The 19015-nt window shown below is 34.9% G+C and overlaps 1 protein-coding gene across 1 annotated transcript in view; it reads left to right on the top strand.

Moving 5' to 3' along the window:
• Positions 1 to 19015, top strand: part of LOC117122757 (importin-7-like) — a gene marked incomplete in the record, with an annotated part of 30105 nt that overhangs the window by 8111 nt on the left and 2979 nt on the right. The window contains 17 exon segments of the mRNA XM_033268487.1: positions 612 to 682; positions 1124 to 1226; positions 3972 to 4117; positions 4872 to 5065; positions 5426 to 5515; positions 6156 to 6363; positions 7541 to 7659; positions 8153 to 8272; positions 10244 to 10310; positions 10898 to 11023; positions 12054 to 12151; positions 12789 to 12887; positions 13891 to 14111; positions 15109 to 15251; positions 15975 to 16108; positions 16690 to 16819; positions 18056 to 18172. Coding sequence (XP_033124378.1) covers positions 612 to 682; positions 1124 to 1226; positions 3972 to 4117; positions 4872 to 5065; positions 5426 to 5515; positions 6156 to 6363; positions 7541 to 7659; positions 8153 to 8272; positions 10244 to 10310; positions 10898 to 11023; positions 12054 to 12151; positions 12789 to 12887; positions 13891 to 14111; positions 15109 to 15251; positions 15975 to 16108; positions 16690 to 16819; positions 18056 to 18172 — 2186 coding nt within the window.

Below are 19015 nucleotides of genomic sequence, written 5' to 3'. Positions count from 1 at the left end.
TGCATAGTAGGTGCTCTTCCTTTTTTTGTTAATTACCAGATGAATTAGTCATACAATTGGTTGTTTTGATTTACTATAGTGTCTGGTATTTTCTAATTAGTTAATATATTGAACTTCTGAAATCTGTCAGATATTGTATTATCAGGAACCATCTGCCTCAGCTCAAACTTTGACAGGTTTGTCTGGTTTGTGAAATATAAGGAGTCGTCAAACATGGTTACGTGTTTACCTCCTAGTCACGAATACAACTCATTCTAAGTCAGTAGGTGCATCCAGATTAGTATGGTATATTTCATATGATGCTGAGTCAAGGATGTTTACATGTTTGACATGCAACAATGATGGATGGCTCCTCAAAATAATGACACTGCCTCTTTAATTATTCAGATCTTTTAAAATTAAATAATTATTTTTGTATAATTATAAACTCTATATAATAAATTAATACATTATTTATATTGATCAGGAGAACACAAACCATCAACAAAAAAGACAACAATTAGACAGTAAATATGGTCATGAAAGATTAAGCCTTTCTAAATTGATTGGACTAAGACAAAAATATATACAAATATTTAATATAATATGACTTAATTTTTATATTTTTACAGATATGGAAGTCCTGGCAATGTTATCAAAGATTACATAAATTTCTCAGAATGGTATCTAAAAACATTTTCCCGTAAGTTGTTTTTATTTTTTTATGAAGAACGATTTATCTAGTGCCACTGCTAATTTTAAGTTTTTTAAGATATTTTTTTCTCAAAATTATCATTAATGAATTAATATTTCTGTATTTCATTGTCTTCATTATCAAAATAATCTTGTGGTTTCCATGAATATTTCTTGGCTGCTAATTTCTTTTAAACTGGTATAATGCTATATGTACTACTGTATGCATTTTGTTTATTTTCTTAATAGCATAAGGCACAATCAGAAGAATTAATCTCTAATTAATACCTCAAATAATAAATTAATTATTAATTAAATATAAAACAGGTCTGGATAATGTTTGACATTTTTAGAATTTTACATTTCTTGTTCAGCTAGGCTTTAATAGCAATATGAAGTATATTGTTGCACTTTTTCTCTTTAAAAGCTCAAATTTTTTTCTCTTTAAAAGCTCAAATCCTATCAACTTTATTAAAAGTTTTGGATCAGTATCGCCAACAACAATACATAGCCCCAAGAGTTCTTCAACAGTCTCTTAACTACGTCAATACAGGGTAAGTGTACATTGGCATATCGTATTTGGGCTGTCTGATTTGAATTTTAACATTTCCTCTAAAATAAAGCTACACAAAGTGGTTTCATTACCCAGCTGTGAAACTGTAAATGTATATTCTTGCTCATTAAGCTGAGTGTTATTAAGCTAAGCGTTTGGCCGAGAGGGAATGTTCCTGCTTCTTGCGCTGTTGACCCCGGTTCAAACCTGGCCAGCGTCCGGTTTTAATTAGTCAGATTTCTTTGCTCCTTGAATAACCCTCGCATGAGGAATAAGGGACAATGCAACCATTACATGTTGGTACTGGTACTGTACTGCACTGCAGTTGCTGCGGGTTAACAGTGGACCAGCCAAAATTTCCAATTTCAAACTATTTACTATCTAAATATAGCTTAGCACCACATCAATGATACAGTAACAGGGCTGGAAATTAACTGTTATTGCTTAGTAGCACTGCTAAAATTTTATGACACTCCCCCCCCCCCAAAAAAAAAAAATGAATTTTTGTAGCACAAGTAATTTTTTTTTATTTCCCCCATCATCTTCACACCCCTAAGTTAAGCATTCCACCATGTTTTATTCTTTATATTTTGCTCCCCTCCCCCTTCACAAACAACCCCTTCTCAGTCCATGGATTATAATGCAAGAAAGAAGAAATGAAAGAAAGGAAAGGAAAATAAAAGAAATTTAAAAAAAAAAGGAAAGATAAGACAAGAAAGTATAATAAGTGAAAAGAAATGTGAAATAAAAAGAAAGAAAAGGAAAAGAATGAAAAGAATAAAAAGGAAAAGAAACTACAAGAGTAGTAAATATTAAAGAAAGTAGTAAATATGAAATTAGAAAATGGAAAAGAAAGGAAAAAAAAACAAGTGTTAAATAGATATTAATGAATAAAATGAAATGAGAAAAGGGGAAAAGGTATTTGAAGTACTGATGAAGCCTAATAAACATGTTGTAGAAATGTTATTTTAAAACATTTATATCCGGGTACACATACGAGGTAGAGAAAAGAAAACAGGAAATTTTTTTAACACAACTTGTTCTTTTGGCCTGGGAATATCACACCTACAGTATTTCCTAGTCATTCTAAATATACCCATATTTGCCTGCATTAGCTAATAATTACTCTGGTAAGTAGCAGCAGTATTTCTGGTAAGGAGTGACAAAAGGAAGGAAATGATGATTTTATTATTACCACGTCTGCTCTTCTACAATACTTTTGGGGTCAGCATGCCACTTAGTGATCCTCTTCAACGATTATTACACCTACTTTTATTTAAAATTTTATTTTATTTTGTTGGTAGCTTAACAGCCCTATTTCATTAAATGTATTTCATTAAATTGATGTTATTTAAATTGTTTAACCATGAAGGAATAAGTTTAGTACTTAATTCATCTGTGGTTTAACTATTAGTATTAACATCATGTCAACTAACCGTTGTAATATATATTACATATATTTATTTTTATGAAAATGTTTATATTACTACCGTTCGTTAATGCATTGAATGCAATTTCTTATTGTTTCAACTTTCTCTTTATCTTGAGACAACGAAAACTATGGTGTAAACAAAAAATTGATGTGTATTCTTTACTTAAATTTAAAGAATTTAATGTTAGCAGACTTACAGTACCCTAATATTTTTGCATAGCACAATAAAAGTAGAATTTGAAATTACCAAGAACATTATAAGGAGTTGCTTCATGACTAACATATTATCTTTGCCCTGTAAAAGTATTTTGTCCCTTTAAAGGAATTAATTAAGAATCAGGCATCTACTGTAGATTGTGCTGATTGGTTGATACAGTACATGTAAAATGAATGATAGTTTGCTTTGCATACTGCGTGACTGAAAACCATGGGCTAGTTGTAAATAATTGGTATTAGGAGGGAAAAAACACCTTTCTGGTGCTTATGACAATTGCACGCGCAATCAAATGACCTTGTCGCACTAAGAGCGACCAAGTTTAATTTATTGTTGCACCTAAAAAAATCAGGTCGCAAATGCAACCAAAGCCCTTATTAAAAAAAGAGTAGCAGGTCTTTTATAAACATAAGTGTACAGTATGTCTGAGGCAATTATGAATAATAGGGTGAAGTTTATATTGTATGCACTTCAAGATTGAATTGCTGTTGCGGCTACTACTGGTATTGTTGTTGATAATTTGGATTTTTTATAGGAATTCTCTTTAGCATTTTGTACCTTGCCTTTATTGAATGCAAAGTGCTGAACAACTTTTCATATTTTTCCAAATAATATCCTGTATTCATATGTTTACTTAATATCCAAGAAATTATGAGGTGGACTTGTAATTTGACAATAATAAGGCCAACAAAAAAAATTCTTGTTGGCCACGTTTTGGGAAAATACAAAAAATGGGTAGGTCGGTAGGAACAGGGTTATTTTTTCACCAATAATGTGTTTATGCCTAAAAAGTAGAAAATACACAAAAATACAACAAAGACCATTTTAAAATCTATGTTGAAGAGGAAAGCGATTGCATAACAGTCGCATTGCCTACCGTCACAGCAAGATAGGGCTATTCCAGCCTTTTCAGCTCATTAAAAAATATTTTTTGTTGTAGTCAAAAAGAAGGTAAATTAATAAATGAAAATGCCGAACCTCAATTTCGTACATTTCATACATGGCCTAATTGAGGACAGTCTTGTATAATACTCTGTAAATTTGGGTACACTTTTAAATTAGTTAACATTTTCTTATTTTTTTGAATAATTTGACTACAGTGTGAAACATGCCAAGTCATGGAACATTATGAAAGGACACATGCAGACGTTAATCCAAGAGGTCATCTTCCCACTTATGTGTCACACGGATGAGGACGACGAACTCTGGAGTGACGACCCTTACGAGTACATACGGATAAAGTTTGGTAAGTTCACCTCCTTCCCAAAACTTGAAAAAATAAGTTATTCTTTTTTAAAATTACTGATTGGTCAACCTCGGACATTTTTTTTTGATAATTTTAAATGGTTTGCCTGCAAACTTATTTTGGTTTCCATCCGTACACTTTCTTTTGTTTTGCTAATTCTTAAGTGTTAATATTAGTAATTGATATACACCAGTATTTAGTTTTTTTTTTCTCTTAATGTATTTTATTAAGTTGCCATTGAATTGTCAATGAATGATTCATATAATTTGTGTTTGATAAAAACAATAAAACAAACAAACAAATAATACATTTGGGAAGTTTTGGTACTGTAAGATTGGTATTTTGAGTTTTAGTGTTAAACTTTCAATTCAGAATAGGTAGATCAATTGCATTGTAATTTTAATTTTTTATGTTTAAATGTTGAATATTGACCTTTTATTTTTAACAATAATTCAAAATGAAAATTTTGTAAATTAAAGTAATTAAATAAATTTTTTAATGCAATTACCGTATTTACCTTAATGTTTTTGGGCTTCTTGCAATAACTTCTATTTTCTCAATGATTTTGGTGTTTTCTTGTTGTTTTGACATCTTTTGAATGTGTTTTTAATCAGTTTTCAGTACTGCTTACTTGTTTTATCCAATCATCAATTCCATAAATCAAATAAATTTATTTGGAATTACAATTACATGAAATACATTCATACAATTTACAATACATTGCAGTTTACATTTGTTTTTGGGAATTTTTCAGATGTGTTTGAAGATTTTATTTCTCCTGTTACCGCTGCACAAACGGTGTTGCTGTCCTCAGCATCCAAAAGGAAAGAGGTTCTGCAGAAAACCATGGGATTCTGCATGAAGGTGTTGACTGAACCCGGAGTAGTCGCACGGCAGAAAGATGGCGCCCTTCACATGATTGGCTCAATGGCAGAATTACTTCTCAAGGTGATGATTCAAATATTCAGTTTGAAATTGACATTAAATGTTCCCAGCGCTAAAAAAACCCGCTGTTTTTATGAAAAATTTGTTATTAAGTTTTGGGTATCTTAAAATTATACATGAAGTTTTCGTTTAAACTTGTTTATTCGATTGAAATAGGTTGAGTATTAGTATTGAGTTATGAATATTAGTTCATTGGATAATTATAGCCATAAATTTTGAGAAAATGGCTTCCAAAATCAATAGTTTGATATAAGGATTTGTACTTAATTTCAATACTTTTAAGTTAGATATAGTAATTAATATTTTGTATATCTTCTTTCATAAACTGCATAGTAACAGTGTATTTCTCTATTTTTTTTGTAGAAAAAACTTTACAAAGATCGAATGGAACCAATGTTGGTGTCACACGTATTTCCTGAATTTGACAGTGAAGATGGATACATGAGAGCTAGGGTAAGTCAAAATATTTTTTCTTTAAGTGTGAACTGAGAGGGCAGTATATGTCAATTGGCTAAACTGTCGATAACCACTGTTTGTACACTCATCCTTAGTTCGCTTGGTTACATGAAGACCCTTGTACTCATTAATAAAATCTGTACACATTTTGAAAAGTATAGTTTGAGAATGAACCTTTAACTATTGTTAATCAAACTTAACAACTGACCAATCAAAAAAAAATCAGGGATATACAAAGTTCCACACACATATATATTAGCAACAATGCCCACTGTCTCCCATTCTACAGACCAAGCACCAATATTGCTTTAGCTTTTTAAACAAAAACAAGAATGGTTTTCAGTAGCGAAGTTAATGGTTTATGTGAGTCCACACCTTAATACTATATAAATCGAACTAGATCATTACATCATTATACAAAGGCCAGAAGAAGAAATTGTTTATTTTTGTAGCCCAAAAGTACAATCTTCCCCACGCCTCCAAAAGTTGTTTTTTTTTAAATTACCTCCGACCATTATTGTTGATTGTTGTAAGGAAATAAGACATTCAGTAATTTTAAGTGTGTTGATTAACTTTCAGAAAACCAATACAAATATACTGTTTTTATGAATAAGCAGATTTATCATACTCATTCTAGGCCAACTACGTCATCCACACTTTCTCAGAGGTACGCTTCAAAAACGACAAAAACCTTCAGACAGCGCTTGACCTGACTCGTAGATCACTCGTACACGACAAAGAAATGCCAGTGAAAGTGGAAGCTGCCATCGCCTTGCAGATGCTTATCACCAGCCACGAGAAAGCCAAAGACTACATCCAGCCCCATGTCAAAGAGGTCATCGAAGGTAGGCGACCTTTGATTCTTTACTCTTGACAGCTAATGATGAATACTGCTAGCAGTGTAATTGTCTCTAAGGACACTCTCCCGATTTCAATTATTTTTTTAAAATTAAATTAATTTTGCTTACCTTATATAAATTGAAATACAACTATGCTGTTTTTATTTGAATTAGATTAACTAAATATCATGTTAACTTTTCTGTGAATGTTGAAAATGTTTAAATTATTTGGTAGAAGAATGCGTGACTTCAAATCCCACAATCATGTATTAATAGCTCTACTGCAGATATTTTATAATGACTAATACAATTCTTCTTTGTAAGTCGGTGCTTAAGTATCAGAAGTCCCAATAAACTGGAATTGACCCCTATTAAGTATGATTTTTACATGATAACCTAAGGTGCGCATAGTTCACATGCTGCCCAACGGTGATTTTTTTTTTCCAGCCTGAGAAAATGAATTAAAAACCAATCTGTGTAGCCCGCCAACTATCTTGGCTTGAAAACGCTTTGTTTCTTGTGGCCAGACACCAATCATCAGTCAAAAATAACATTAAAACTGAGCTTAAAGTGGTATAAAAGCAGTGCGTGAAAGCACACATTTAAGTTTGTGTGCTGTCATTGTTGTTAAATCAGAAATTCGCTTTGCCCTCCGACCCATTTTTATGGCCACTCTTGAGCTAAGGCATTAACAGCAAGCCATTACAATGGACATTCACCGTTGTCACAAGGCACCAATTATCAAAAAGTGCTTGCACCATGGTTCTTATGAATACTTGTCAATACCTCAGCAAAGGAATACAGGAATAACAATATTTGCATGCACTAATCGGTGTGGAAAATTGTTCGTATTGTAATTTTTAATTAAAAGCTATTAACATGATTATATATACAAAGCAAGTAAATTAAAATATTAAATGGTATTTTTGAAGGTTTTATCTCATCAACAATTGTTTCATGCTTTAGAAGATAAAAGATAACCAGCCTCTTGGTCTTTCACATAAAATTCTTGAGTTCTGTCTAGATCATCTAATTTTCTTTGACTAAAAATTGTTGTATGCCCATATATAGTCATGATGTGCCCATATATATTCATCATGACCATATTACGTATTTCACATGGTTTTGTCAAAATAGGGCATTTCCTCTTTCTTTTCATTAAAGTCAATATTTTTTTTTACAGCGTTATTGATTGTGATCAGAGAAACTGAAAATGATGATTTAACGAACGTGATGCAGAAGCTGATATGCACGTATTGTGAAGAGGTGACAACTATTGCTGTTGATATCACAACGCATTTAGTAAGTTCCCCATATTTTGCTTCATATTAACTGGCAATAGAGTTTTTTGTGACATCGATTATAATAGTATTTAAACTAGCTACGCTAGCCTTGTCGTTTTGTTTGACTAATAAAATTTTATCTAACAAACATATGACATGCCAAAATATGGTCATGATGACATCAAATCATGACCATATATAGGCACATCATGACTATATATGGGCAGTTTTTTGTCAATGAAAATGGAGCTTAAGTGTTACTAACTTACCCATATATCTATCCCTCTACAATACATTATTTCAGAGTACTGTACTAAATGCTATTTTTAAAATGGTTATATTACTCCATTGAGAGTATATTCAGTATTCAACTGGCAGAACATATGCCTTATGTTGCATCAAAGCCTATCAGAAGGTAAATAGCTCAGAATGTTTATTTTTTGATCTGCATTAATGTGGCTCATTTTAAATAGGTTTAAATAGAGGTTCTTGGTTTTTTTTCTTTCATTCAGGCTGCCACGTTTACTCAAGTGGTGGATGGTGACGATCCCTCTGACGATAAGGCAATCACGGCAATGGGGATCTTAAACACGATAGAAACGTTATTGAATGTCATGGAAGATCACAAGGAGGTGAGAAATACACATAGATCTATTAAACAACTAGAGTGCTGACTTTGTGACGAAGCATTTGCAGAGTTGTGTATAGGAAAGTGCCACCTTCAGGCTTAGCATACATTTTGCAACCATAATTAAGACCCCAGACCAATTAAAATTAATTCATTGCCCATTTTTATTAATAATAATAACAAATTAATAAATTAACCTAGCCAATAAGAGGCCAAATGGAGTGTCTGATTTGAACAAAAAGTACTAAGAAATGAAAATTGAAATTGCATTACCGCAACCCTCGAGTTTCAACATATGGGTAACTTGGCGCTACTCAACTTACATGTGTAAATTGAGGGCACCACTGCAGCCCTCAAAATTAGGAAAAAATATGTCGGCAAAATAAAAAAAAGAAAATAGCCGGCACTATAAAATTGACGCCGGTTATAATGTCGGCAGTTTTTAGTTTCAGCTACAGCCCTGAAATCAACCCATGCTGACCTGTTATAGCGGTGATGGATGTCACCCAATCAAGCTGGAAAGTCTAGCCATGTACTAATTATTGATAAAATGTTGAACAATATTTATGTTGTGATGATGAATAAAATGAAACTACAAAAACTACAAAATAAAAATACAGTGGAATCTCTGAATGCCCAGAAAACCGAATTTCATGCAAAACCGAATTTTTTTTCAAGTCCTAAAACCATTCCTATTCTTCCTTTAATAAAATACTTCCCGAAAACTGGATTTTCCTATTTCGAACGTTTTATTCGGTCCGGGAACATAAAAATCAACTTCTACAAACTGAGCAAACAGTTAATAAACGACGATTTCCAGACGAAATAACACAATAATCATCGCTGTTTGTTAATTAACAACTACGCCTAGAACAACACCCTGTGAATGAACCGTTGTACAGCTAGCTCAGTCCCATTAGCGTTGCCATAGAAATGTTCTATTTATTAAAACGAAACACCAGTAGGCCTAAACGTTAATTAGATAAATTGAAAGTTACGCCTTCCATTGTTTATAAAGTGCATTATCGCCTTAGGCCTAATCCTTAAAAATCGATAGCAATCAGCCTGAAATGAAGATGGAATTTAAAGCAAGTTTTTACGACGGCTGACTCTTTTTCAGTAGACGTTTATTTTAGATTTGGATGTCGTAGATTCATCAGTGTAAATTACAAATGCATAGCTTCATTCATTCCTCAAAAACATGTTGCTAAATACGGATTAAATTTGTACATAGAGAATGAAATTTAAATTTTTCGGATTTGTTTAGATTTAACTGTAAATCAAAACCATGAGGGTTTCTTATTTGTTTTAATATCTGCTTAATTTAAAATTAATCTGTTTACACTGAGCTTGTTGATGTCTGCAAGCTGTCACACACTATGAAACCTCGGGCGATCTGACGTTATCACAGCCAAGCACATGTTTGCCCATCCACGAAAAAAATTAACCAATTAGCGGCAGAGTTAATATTTACACGAAGAATGTGTTGTGTTTAGAAAAAAATGTCCAACCCGAAAATGCACGTAAAAAAAAAAAAACAGCATGAAACACACAATCCGGTTTGATTTTATTCACATTTTAATCATAATACAATATAAAAGACATTAAATAACTTGCTTTCATTAAAAATAAAGTTCACGGCGATTCTGCCGCGTCTATCACCACTGGTACTACAAGTACCAGCGTAGGCCGGGGTTGGCTTGGGCTAGGCCTAAAATCTTCACGTCTGTGATTTTTTGGTCGGCGTTGGGCAGATACGCATAGGACAACAGTATTGTGTATAGTGAATGTTGTGTGGCGATAGCATTTCAAAGTTTGGTTCCCTAGTCATGGGCTTACTTATTATTTTGTGCTTACGGAAGTCCTCCTTGGTTCAAGAGAAAATTGATTCAATATTGGCACAATTATGATTTTGTATCAGCTTTTCCAATAAAAAAAAAAGCATATTAATAATACTATTATTTGCTTTATTTAGATTATGCTCCAATTAGAAGGAATTGTCTTACAAGTTGTGCGAGTAATTCTGCAGCAACAAGTAATTGGTAGGTTATACTAATTTATTTATCTGTATCTACAAACATTGTATACAATTTTTTAATGGTGAAAAGCTGTCACAACTTTTGGTACATCCTCACACTCAGTATAGTTTTGTGGTTAAACAGTGTGACTTAGTGGTTTAGGTATGTTGCTTAGGTAATATGTTTGACTTCGTGGTTAACTAAAAAGTGGTTAAAATGTGTGACCTTAAGTTAAGGTGTATTACCTAGTGAATAAGGTACATGGCTAAGTGGATATGGTATTTTACTTAATAATTTAAGTATGTTAATTAAAATTATTTCTACTCAAAAGAGAGAATTTTTATTATAATTATTGTAGTAGAATATACTATATAGTTTTTAAATCCTTTTTTTATTCTTTTGAAATTGCTGTTAGAGTTGCTGTTGTTTTTGTGTCTATGCCCCCTTACCACACATTTCCTGGTTACTGAATCCCATGCGGATACTTTATTAGTAAACATTATATAGTAAGGCAGTATAGGGCACAGACACACGCTCCTGTTGGGAGCCTATCTTTGTTATAATCTTATAATTGCTAATAAAGTTACTCACTGTGTATATTTCATTTATAGATTTTTATGAGGAAGTTTTATCACTGATCTTTAGTATGACATGCACACATATATCACCCCCTCTATGGCAAGTGTTTCCAATGGTCTATGAAATGTTCAACAATGATGGTTTTGACTACTTCTTAGGTAAGTAACACCTTGTCTTATAATAGTGTCATAATAATTATATTAATATTAATAAAGCATCCATACTGCCATGTCATTGAGAGGCTGTTTAGCACAGTGGGAATGAATTGATTTTTTTTTTTCATGATGTAGGCCTATATTATTAACTGTTGCATCTTCAAATTGAATTTATTGTTTTTTTGTAGAGGGCCCCTTTAAGTCAGCGTTGCTGTTAGGGTCACCCTCGTCAAATAAAGTTGAATAAAAATAAAATAAAAATGGTTTGGTTTCCCAACCTTGACGTCAGGTTTTCAATCCTTTGCCAGTGCCGGATTAACCATTAGGCAAATAAGGCACAAGCCTTGCGGGCCAGGCGAAAATGATGGGCCATCAAAAGTTGGGCCAGAAAACTCGGGAGACATTCTACTGTTAGAGTTGTGGCAGAGTAACGCTTCTCTCCGACACGAAAGATTTTGTAATCACGGTAGCTGGGGTTTTTACATTTCGTAATTATTACCATAGGGTCCATTCAATTAACATTTTTGGGCCATTTCCAAAATGTGCCTTGAGGCCAGACGATGCTTAATCCGGCACTGTCCTTCGCTGTGCATTTTGTTGTGTGCTTGCGCAAGGCACTTTATCTACATTGCTTTAGTCCACCCAGCTGTATCAATTGGACCATCAAATTACTGGGAGTGCAGTGAACCAGCATTCCACCCAGGGGGAGCATCATGCTCTTTTCCACTTTACAATACTTAAATCAGGGGATAAGCTCCGGCCCATATGTGCCCCCGTGGCTCAGCAAGGATTGACTTTACCCCCATGCCCCTTGGCACTCATTGCCTTATTATATTTCGAACTACAGATACATTCAATGCTTTTAGACTGAGGATGAAGTAACAATGCACAGAGTAAAGAGCATTGACTCTCTAAGTGTTGCAGTTAATTTTGAGATTTATTAATAAATCTCATTGAGGAGATTACAACCTACATTAAATGTTTTTGTGTGAGCCAATCAAAAATAATATTTTTTTTCAATGTTTTCCCCCAGAAATGATGCCTGCTCTGCACAATTATATCACAGTTGATCCACAGACCTTCCTCTCCAACACTGTGTACATAGAAAGTATCTTCAACATTTGTAAAAAGGTATTGTATTTCAATATTACTTTTTAGATCATTATATACTATGCACACATGATACTGTTTTTCTGGGTCGAATACAATGTATACAATAATAAAATATAGATAAGAAAAAATACAGCGTATCACATTAACACATAAACAGATACTACCAAAATTTTACATAAACTTTTGCTACTGAACAGATTTGCTTACACACCATAGAATTGCTGTCAGCAAATGTATGGGATATTGTACTCAAACATCTTTAAATCATACTGAAATATGGTTATTTGAAATAGGCAATCAGGCACGGATCCAGCAGGGGAACCGGGGGGGGGGGGGTAATTAATTTTTATTGTTGGATTTTTGTGCATGGCAGCACATTTTCAAATATCATTCAAAGCAATGTAAAAAAAAGCATGCTGTATTTTTTGTGAATAAACACACCCTCTAGAGCCTCGTTTTGGAATAAACGCCCTGAGGCGTTTATTTTTTCCTCAAATAAATGCGCTCCCTTCCAAAAAAGAAAAACAATTATTGTAAACTAATCTAATAGACGCAACATTATTCCTGCCTGCCAATTTCCGTTAGAATCCTATTTAATCATATTATTATTAATTGCAATCATATTATGTTTAATTTGATTCTGTTTGTGGCACAGGTAATTTCAGAAGATGCAGAGGGTGGTGAAGATGCTGAATGCCATGCCATGAAGCTCTTAGAGGTCATTATTATACAATACAAAGGTCGCATTGATCAGGTAAAATATTGCTCCAGTAGGATTGTGTTTGTGGTAGCTATTTCTCCTTGAGTAACCTATTATTATTCATAATAATCATAGGTCACTCAAGGTCATATACAGTAAGTCATATATTCATGCCATATATGTAGTCAGGTCAGGTTCTACCTGCTGCTGGTAACCATGTAAACCAGTACTACCTGTTCATTGATGGGTGGTCGGCGACAAAACTGGCTCACCCACCTGGGAAAACTCTGTTGAGGAAGGTGTGTGAACCCCAGCCTGATTAAAAATAAGACGTGTGGAAAGCATGGATCAGTTCTTGGAGGAACCAACGGGCATTGACCCTTTCCCCTAGGGTGATGGGTTAGTGGTATGCCAGGGCAGGCTCACTGTGAAAAACAAACGCTCCAATAGCGAAATGATAACACTAATGAAACAAGAGCAGCAACCAGCCCGAAGGTTGCCGTGGACCACACCTGCCTACGACAAAACGGAAGGTGTAAACCCTCGATGGAGACCTGCTTCCTTAGGACTGTCCAGTGTCATCATGGCGTAAAACCCATTTGAATAATGTTTTTTCTCCTTTTTGGAATTTTTCCCCCATTTTTATGGTTTAGTAATGTAATTTAATGAGGCCAAAAAAATGATATGAGAACGATTTGTTCTAACCTAAGACCCTAGTATATATTTTGAAAATTAGAAATGAATGTGTCAGTTCCTATAATTACTACGCCAGAGGTTTAGTTGAGTGTTGTTCCTTTTGATATTTACTTAAAAGTGCTACCAGTATAAGAAGCTACTTCCCATGCAGTGCATATTATTATTTTGATAACTGGAATTATAGGTTTATTAAGGTTAAGTAGTGTTGAGTTGAATAAGCTATGATTAGTTAGGATGACACCAAAAAAGGCTATATGATTTCATCTTGTATATCATACTACTGTTAAATTTACATTTACTATTTAATAATTGATAGATATTCTGCTCAAATAACACTTGGATATGCATATTTTTCTTGCAGTGTATACCTTCATTTGTGACTTTAGCTATGGAAAGGTTGATGCGCAACATCAAGACAAGTGAACTTCAACAGATGTGTCTTCAGGTGATTGTGGGTGCGCTGTATTACGACACTGCGATCCTGCTCCAGACACTTGAGAAGGCAGTGGTTCCGACGACGGGTGAACCTGCACTGGTGTGGTTCGTCAAGATGTGGTTACAGTATACAGACTGTTTTCTCGGGTAGGCTTGTGTACAAGATCGGATTGCTGTAGTGATACTAAAGGTGGAATTGGGCTGTATTGTGGCAACATGCTTGCCTTCTATTCCTAGGGGTTCTGGGCCTAGATTTTGCTAACACAAGTATTTTTTTTTCTCATGAATACAAACAACTCCATTCGCTAAGCATGAAGCAAATGGAGTTCGCAACTGATGTCTCAAAACTAGATCATTAATTTTATAAGCCACAATAAAGATGTAAAGTTATGTTAGAAAGGTCATCATCATTATCGTCATGTACCATGTCTTAGGACGTAGGTGATCAAGACTTAACGCAATTCTCGTACATCAGTTGAAAAATGTATGTAAACGGTAGGTTAGCTGTTGAGGTAGCTGTATCGACTGTGTCATTCAGTAATGAAGTGATGTCACATGGTATTTGTCATCAACAACATATTACTCTGTTGTTTGGTGTTCAGATTGTTTTATTATGGTGTATCTAAGCACTTCAAAGTAATGTAGTTTCAACAAAAATTCAATTAGCTATCATAAATAGCGTGGTAATTTTTATATGATGGTTGGAAATGAATATGCCACCGTTACAGGTAAAACTATTACAGCTTCTCAATACTAAAATATGCAATACTCTCGCATTCTTATGATTATTACTCAGTTTAACAATTAGCGACAGTACGCTGGTTTTGGGATGGCAAGCTTTATATGAACAGTGGCATATCTAAGCGTCTAGATGGGGTGGGGGCTGATTGGTGGTAGATTGTGGGGAGGGGGAGAGGTGACTGGGTACAAAGGTGAAGTGGGATGAAGGTGCTAGCATGCAAAATATGGTGATTTTGAACTGCTTGAGCATGGTTTGTTGGTTTTAAACATTTTCAGTAGAGGAGAACTGGAGAGAAGGCTGTGAGTTTTTTTTTTTTTTTTTGGGTGGAGCATGCTTTCCTGTACACCCACTGCATATGTACACAACATTGAGTTATTTTTTATGTTTCTTGTTTCCCCCCAGTTTACATGATAGGAAGGTGTGTGTCCTAGGGCTCTTGGCTCTCCTTGAGCTTCCTGACAGGCCAGAAGCTGTGTCTGCTAGTGCCCAGCATTATCTTCCAGCACTTATCATGCTCTTTAAGGGTTTACAGAGGGCTTATGATTGTAAGTATTCTGCTATTGGGGACCATCCATAGTTTTCAACAAAACATACTCCTTTGTGTTTTAAAGTGTAGGCTTAAGTACTATTTTATGAAAAAAGATGATCTCAAAATCAACATTTTATTTTGTGAAAAGAGTATGTTGTGTACTCTTATGAAAATGATGAAAGTTATAAATTACCCTAAATATTTTTACATATTTTATATTTATTTCTATTGTCTTGATTTTGTAATGAGGTGTTTAGGACCCCTATGGAAACAAGCGGTCCAGCACTCAATTTATCTTACATTGTATGGGATTTTTTATTTATTGTGAATTTTCTTTAAGTTTGAGAGCAATAGAATATTCAAAAAATAAATATATGGTATATTTTATTACCTGATCCTTAATATTGTAAAAATGTTTTTTTAAATGTTTGTTTAGTTATAGTTTGAGCTGTTCTTGATTTACTTTTTCAAGCTTGGTTTCCATACAATTGCTACACACTGTCATCGACAGCTTTCGGTGATGCTGATTGGTCAGTCAAATTGGTGAGCCTTCCCGATTGCTACGCAGTACAGTGATCACACTAAAAACACTGTAGTGACAATGTAGCGATTTTAAGGAAACCAGGGTTCAATGTTGTCTTGTGTGCCTGTCTGTACTTGCTGACTCTTGCTCACCCAACACACTTGCTCAGCTTGTAGAAAATGAAATTTTTATTAAAATCCTGTTTTATGTGCTTAGATCGTACAAGTTTAGAGAATGAAGATTCAGATGAAGATGACGACGAAGATGAGGAATATGATGAAGTGTTAGAATCAGATGAAGATGAAGTCGATGAAGATGGAGCAGAGTACATGGAGAAACTGGAAAAGTCGGTAAGTATTCCGCTTAGATTGGAATTAGAAATTTAGCTGGGCCACTGGATAAACTGCAGCGGCCATAATACAACGTCAGTACTAATATATCCCCTGTCACTGTAACTTCCAATGTTATTTTCCTATCCAAGACCGTGACTAATATTTCATTAGTGCACAGTTTGCGTGACCTTTTTTCCTGTTTGTGTGCAAAAGGTCAAATCAACACCTAGAACTATGATGCAAGACTGCAGAGAGGACACACACTTGCACATCTTTGTTGACAAGTGGTAATTTAAAACATTGTATACATTCATAGGACAAAGTAAATTAGAACCCGAAGGAAGTCACTTTAAAGGTAATATTTATGTGTGAAAAAATAATTAACAACACTATGTGCAATTGGCTTGTGTGTTTGGACAAGGTGCTTTACCTACAGTTGTCTCTCATGACCCAGGAGTACAAATGGGTACCCGGTTCACTACTGGCGGGGAAATTAACTGGCCACCCTGCCACACAATTCCGAGGCTTAGTACGATGTGCTAACAGCTCATTACCCTACGTTCAGTAATGAATTCAAGACTACCTTTACCTTTTTTTAGCTTGATGGCAAAACTGAAGTTGATGAGGATGAAGCCTACGAGGAGACGGCTCTAGAAGGTTATAATACTGCATTAGATGACGAAGATACGACGGTTGATGAATATGAGGTCTTCAAGCAAGTCATGCAAAGTAAGTGGCATCACGCACCTTCTTCGTTTGCGATAAGCACAATGCTTGTGGCTTCGATGCTTGGGGGGGGGTTTGAACACTCGTAGTGCAGGTCGTGTGTGTCTTTAGGGAAGACACTGGCCTCTCTCTGCATAGGAGTATTAATGGGTCCAGTGTTTTCTGTGAATGTAAACTGTTGTGAGGGGGAGTGACAAAATCAATATCCTCACAGAGTCACAGCATTGCACAGTCTGTTCTAAACACCCAGAAATTTATTAATCTTTAGTTAATAAACTTCTTCACTTACCAAAATACAGAAGTGATTGAGACGAGCCAACAGATGACAAACACCTCTACAATGGTTGCCCCTTACAATTAGAATACAAAAATAGATATAAGAAAGATGAGCACTCTAGCCTGTATGGTTTGACTACCTGTTTAGCTTAGCTCTGACATATTCAGTAAAATGTAGTATCCTTAATCATTTGGATACTGACACAAGCAGTGAGTTAGTGAGGAGGTTATATAGATAAGGTCGATGGCATCCGAGACAAAACGGCTTGCTCCGTATTTAAAATTTTTGAAGTGCCTGAATGTCATTTTTTTTTAGTAATCGGTTGTAGCATGGAGGTATTATTGAGAAGGAGATCACTCGGCAAAGCTACGCGCACGCAGCGCTATGCAAATGAACCAAGATCAAAGTTGCCGCAGCGCGTAAAGAACGTTTGCGCGATGCCTTTGAAGTCCCATGTGTCTATCCAAAATCTGAGTATTTTTCAGTTTTACACTGACTTAGCTTTATAGTCGAACCAGTCTATCTTTAGACAAAATTATAATGAACACAGAAGTAATTTTAACATAAATATTTTACGAAATCCGTTCCTGAAATATACAAATAATAACATACCAAAAGCCCGAAAAAATCTAATCAGGGGAACATCGTTCATTATAAAGATATTTAATGGGTTAAAATCAAACGTTTTATTGCACAACTGCTCTGCTGGAAGCGTATAAATGCATGTCGTTGCCAAGTTGTTGCTAACGAATTATAGGGCCCATACGCCCGCGCGCGATCCAAAAGCGGGGAACACATAGGTTTGTCGCGTCAAAGGGATCTGTTGCCGAGTGATCTCCTTCTCAATAATACCTCCATGGTTGTAGTAGTTGGATTTATGTAGTGCTTTACACCAATCTCAAAGCTGCTCAGGTCTGTCCACAATTAATGCTTCAAATGTTGTTTGTTTGATGATCATGTAGATTTACAAATGCGTGACCCAGAATGGTACAATGCTCTAACAAGTGCGCTTACAGACGAGAACCGCAGTGATTTGCAACAAGTCATTCTTTACTCGGATCAACGTAAACAGGCAATAGGTGAGTATAAACTATGCTAAATTTATGATGTGTGCATCAGTGGTAAGCCACCAGCCATACAATACCAGGAGTGTTAGTTCAATCCTACACTAGTCACTTTTTATATAGTTTAGTGTTAAAGCAATGGGCTCACCAACCTAAGATTATTGTTTCAAGATTTACACTCATCCCTTTGTATAAAGCATAACAGTAATGTACAGTAATATGCTTTCTGTTTTAGGCTTGTTAAGCTGGCATTTAATATTAAAACTATAATGGCGCATAGTGTGGCTTAGCAATTCATTGGGCATGCCATTTTGGTTCAGTTCCTACACTTATCACTCCAATTCCACGAATGTACTGTCACTAATTGTTAAACTCAGTAATGTGGTAGTATTGTATACTTTAGTACAGAGAAGCTGTAATACTTTTACTCATTGCAGTAGTAGGTCAATTCCAGTAAATGAAAAGCTTATAATGTGGAGAATAAGAATAATATTAAAAAGCCAATTTTCATTTTTTTGGTCATTAACTCTTTCACTACGGCGAGCCGCTCACAGCGGCGCAGATAAAATATGCAGTTTGAGCGGAAAACCGCTGACAGCGGCTTGTTGACGTCACTGTAAACAAATGAGGATATCCCTTGGATATCCCCATGACGTTTGCATATATTATATTGAACAACAATTTGCATGACCTTTGACCTTATTTTGAGCCGTTGAGGGCGGCTCTCCGTCTGAATAAAGGCTGAAACAGGCTTCAAGCAGGCATTGTTGTTTTGAGTAACATTTCAATGGCTGCGCTTGGGAGACGTAATTTAACTGCAGAAGAAGTGCTTCGCAGACTTGCACAGTGGGATGTCAA

The sequence above is a fragment of the Anneissia japonica genome, unplaced genomic scaffold (assembly GCF_011630105.1).
Source record: "Anneissia japonica isolate Jap-2015-1 unplaced genomic scaffold, ASM1163010v1 scaffold3032_len512176_cov184, whole genome shotgun sequence".
NCBI classification, from domain to species: domain Eukaryota; kingdom Metazoa; phylum Echinodermata; class Crinoidea; order Comatulida; family Comatulidae; genus Anneissia; species Anneissia japonica.
Note: the sequence above shows the minus strand (reverse complement) of the source record. Positions and strands in the feature narration are given on the sequence as shown.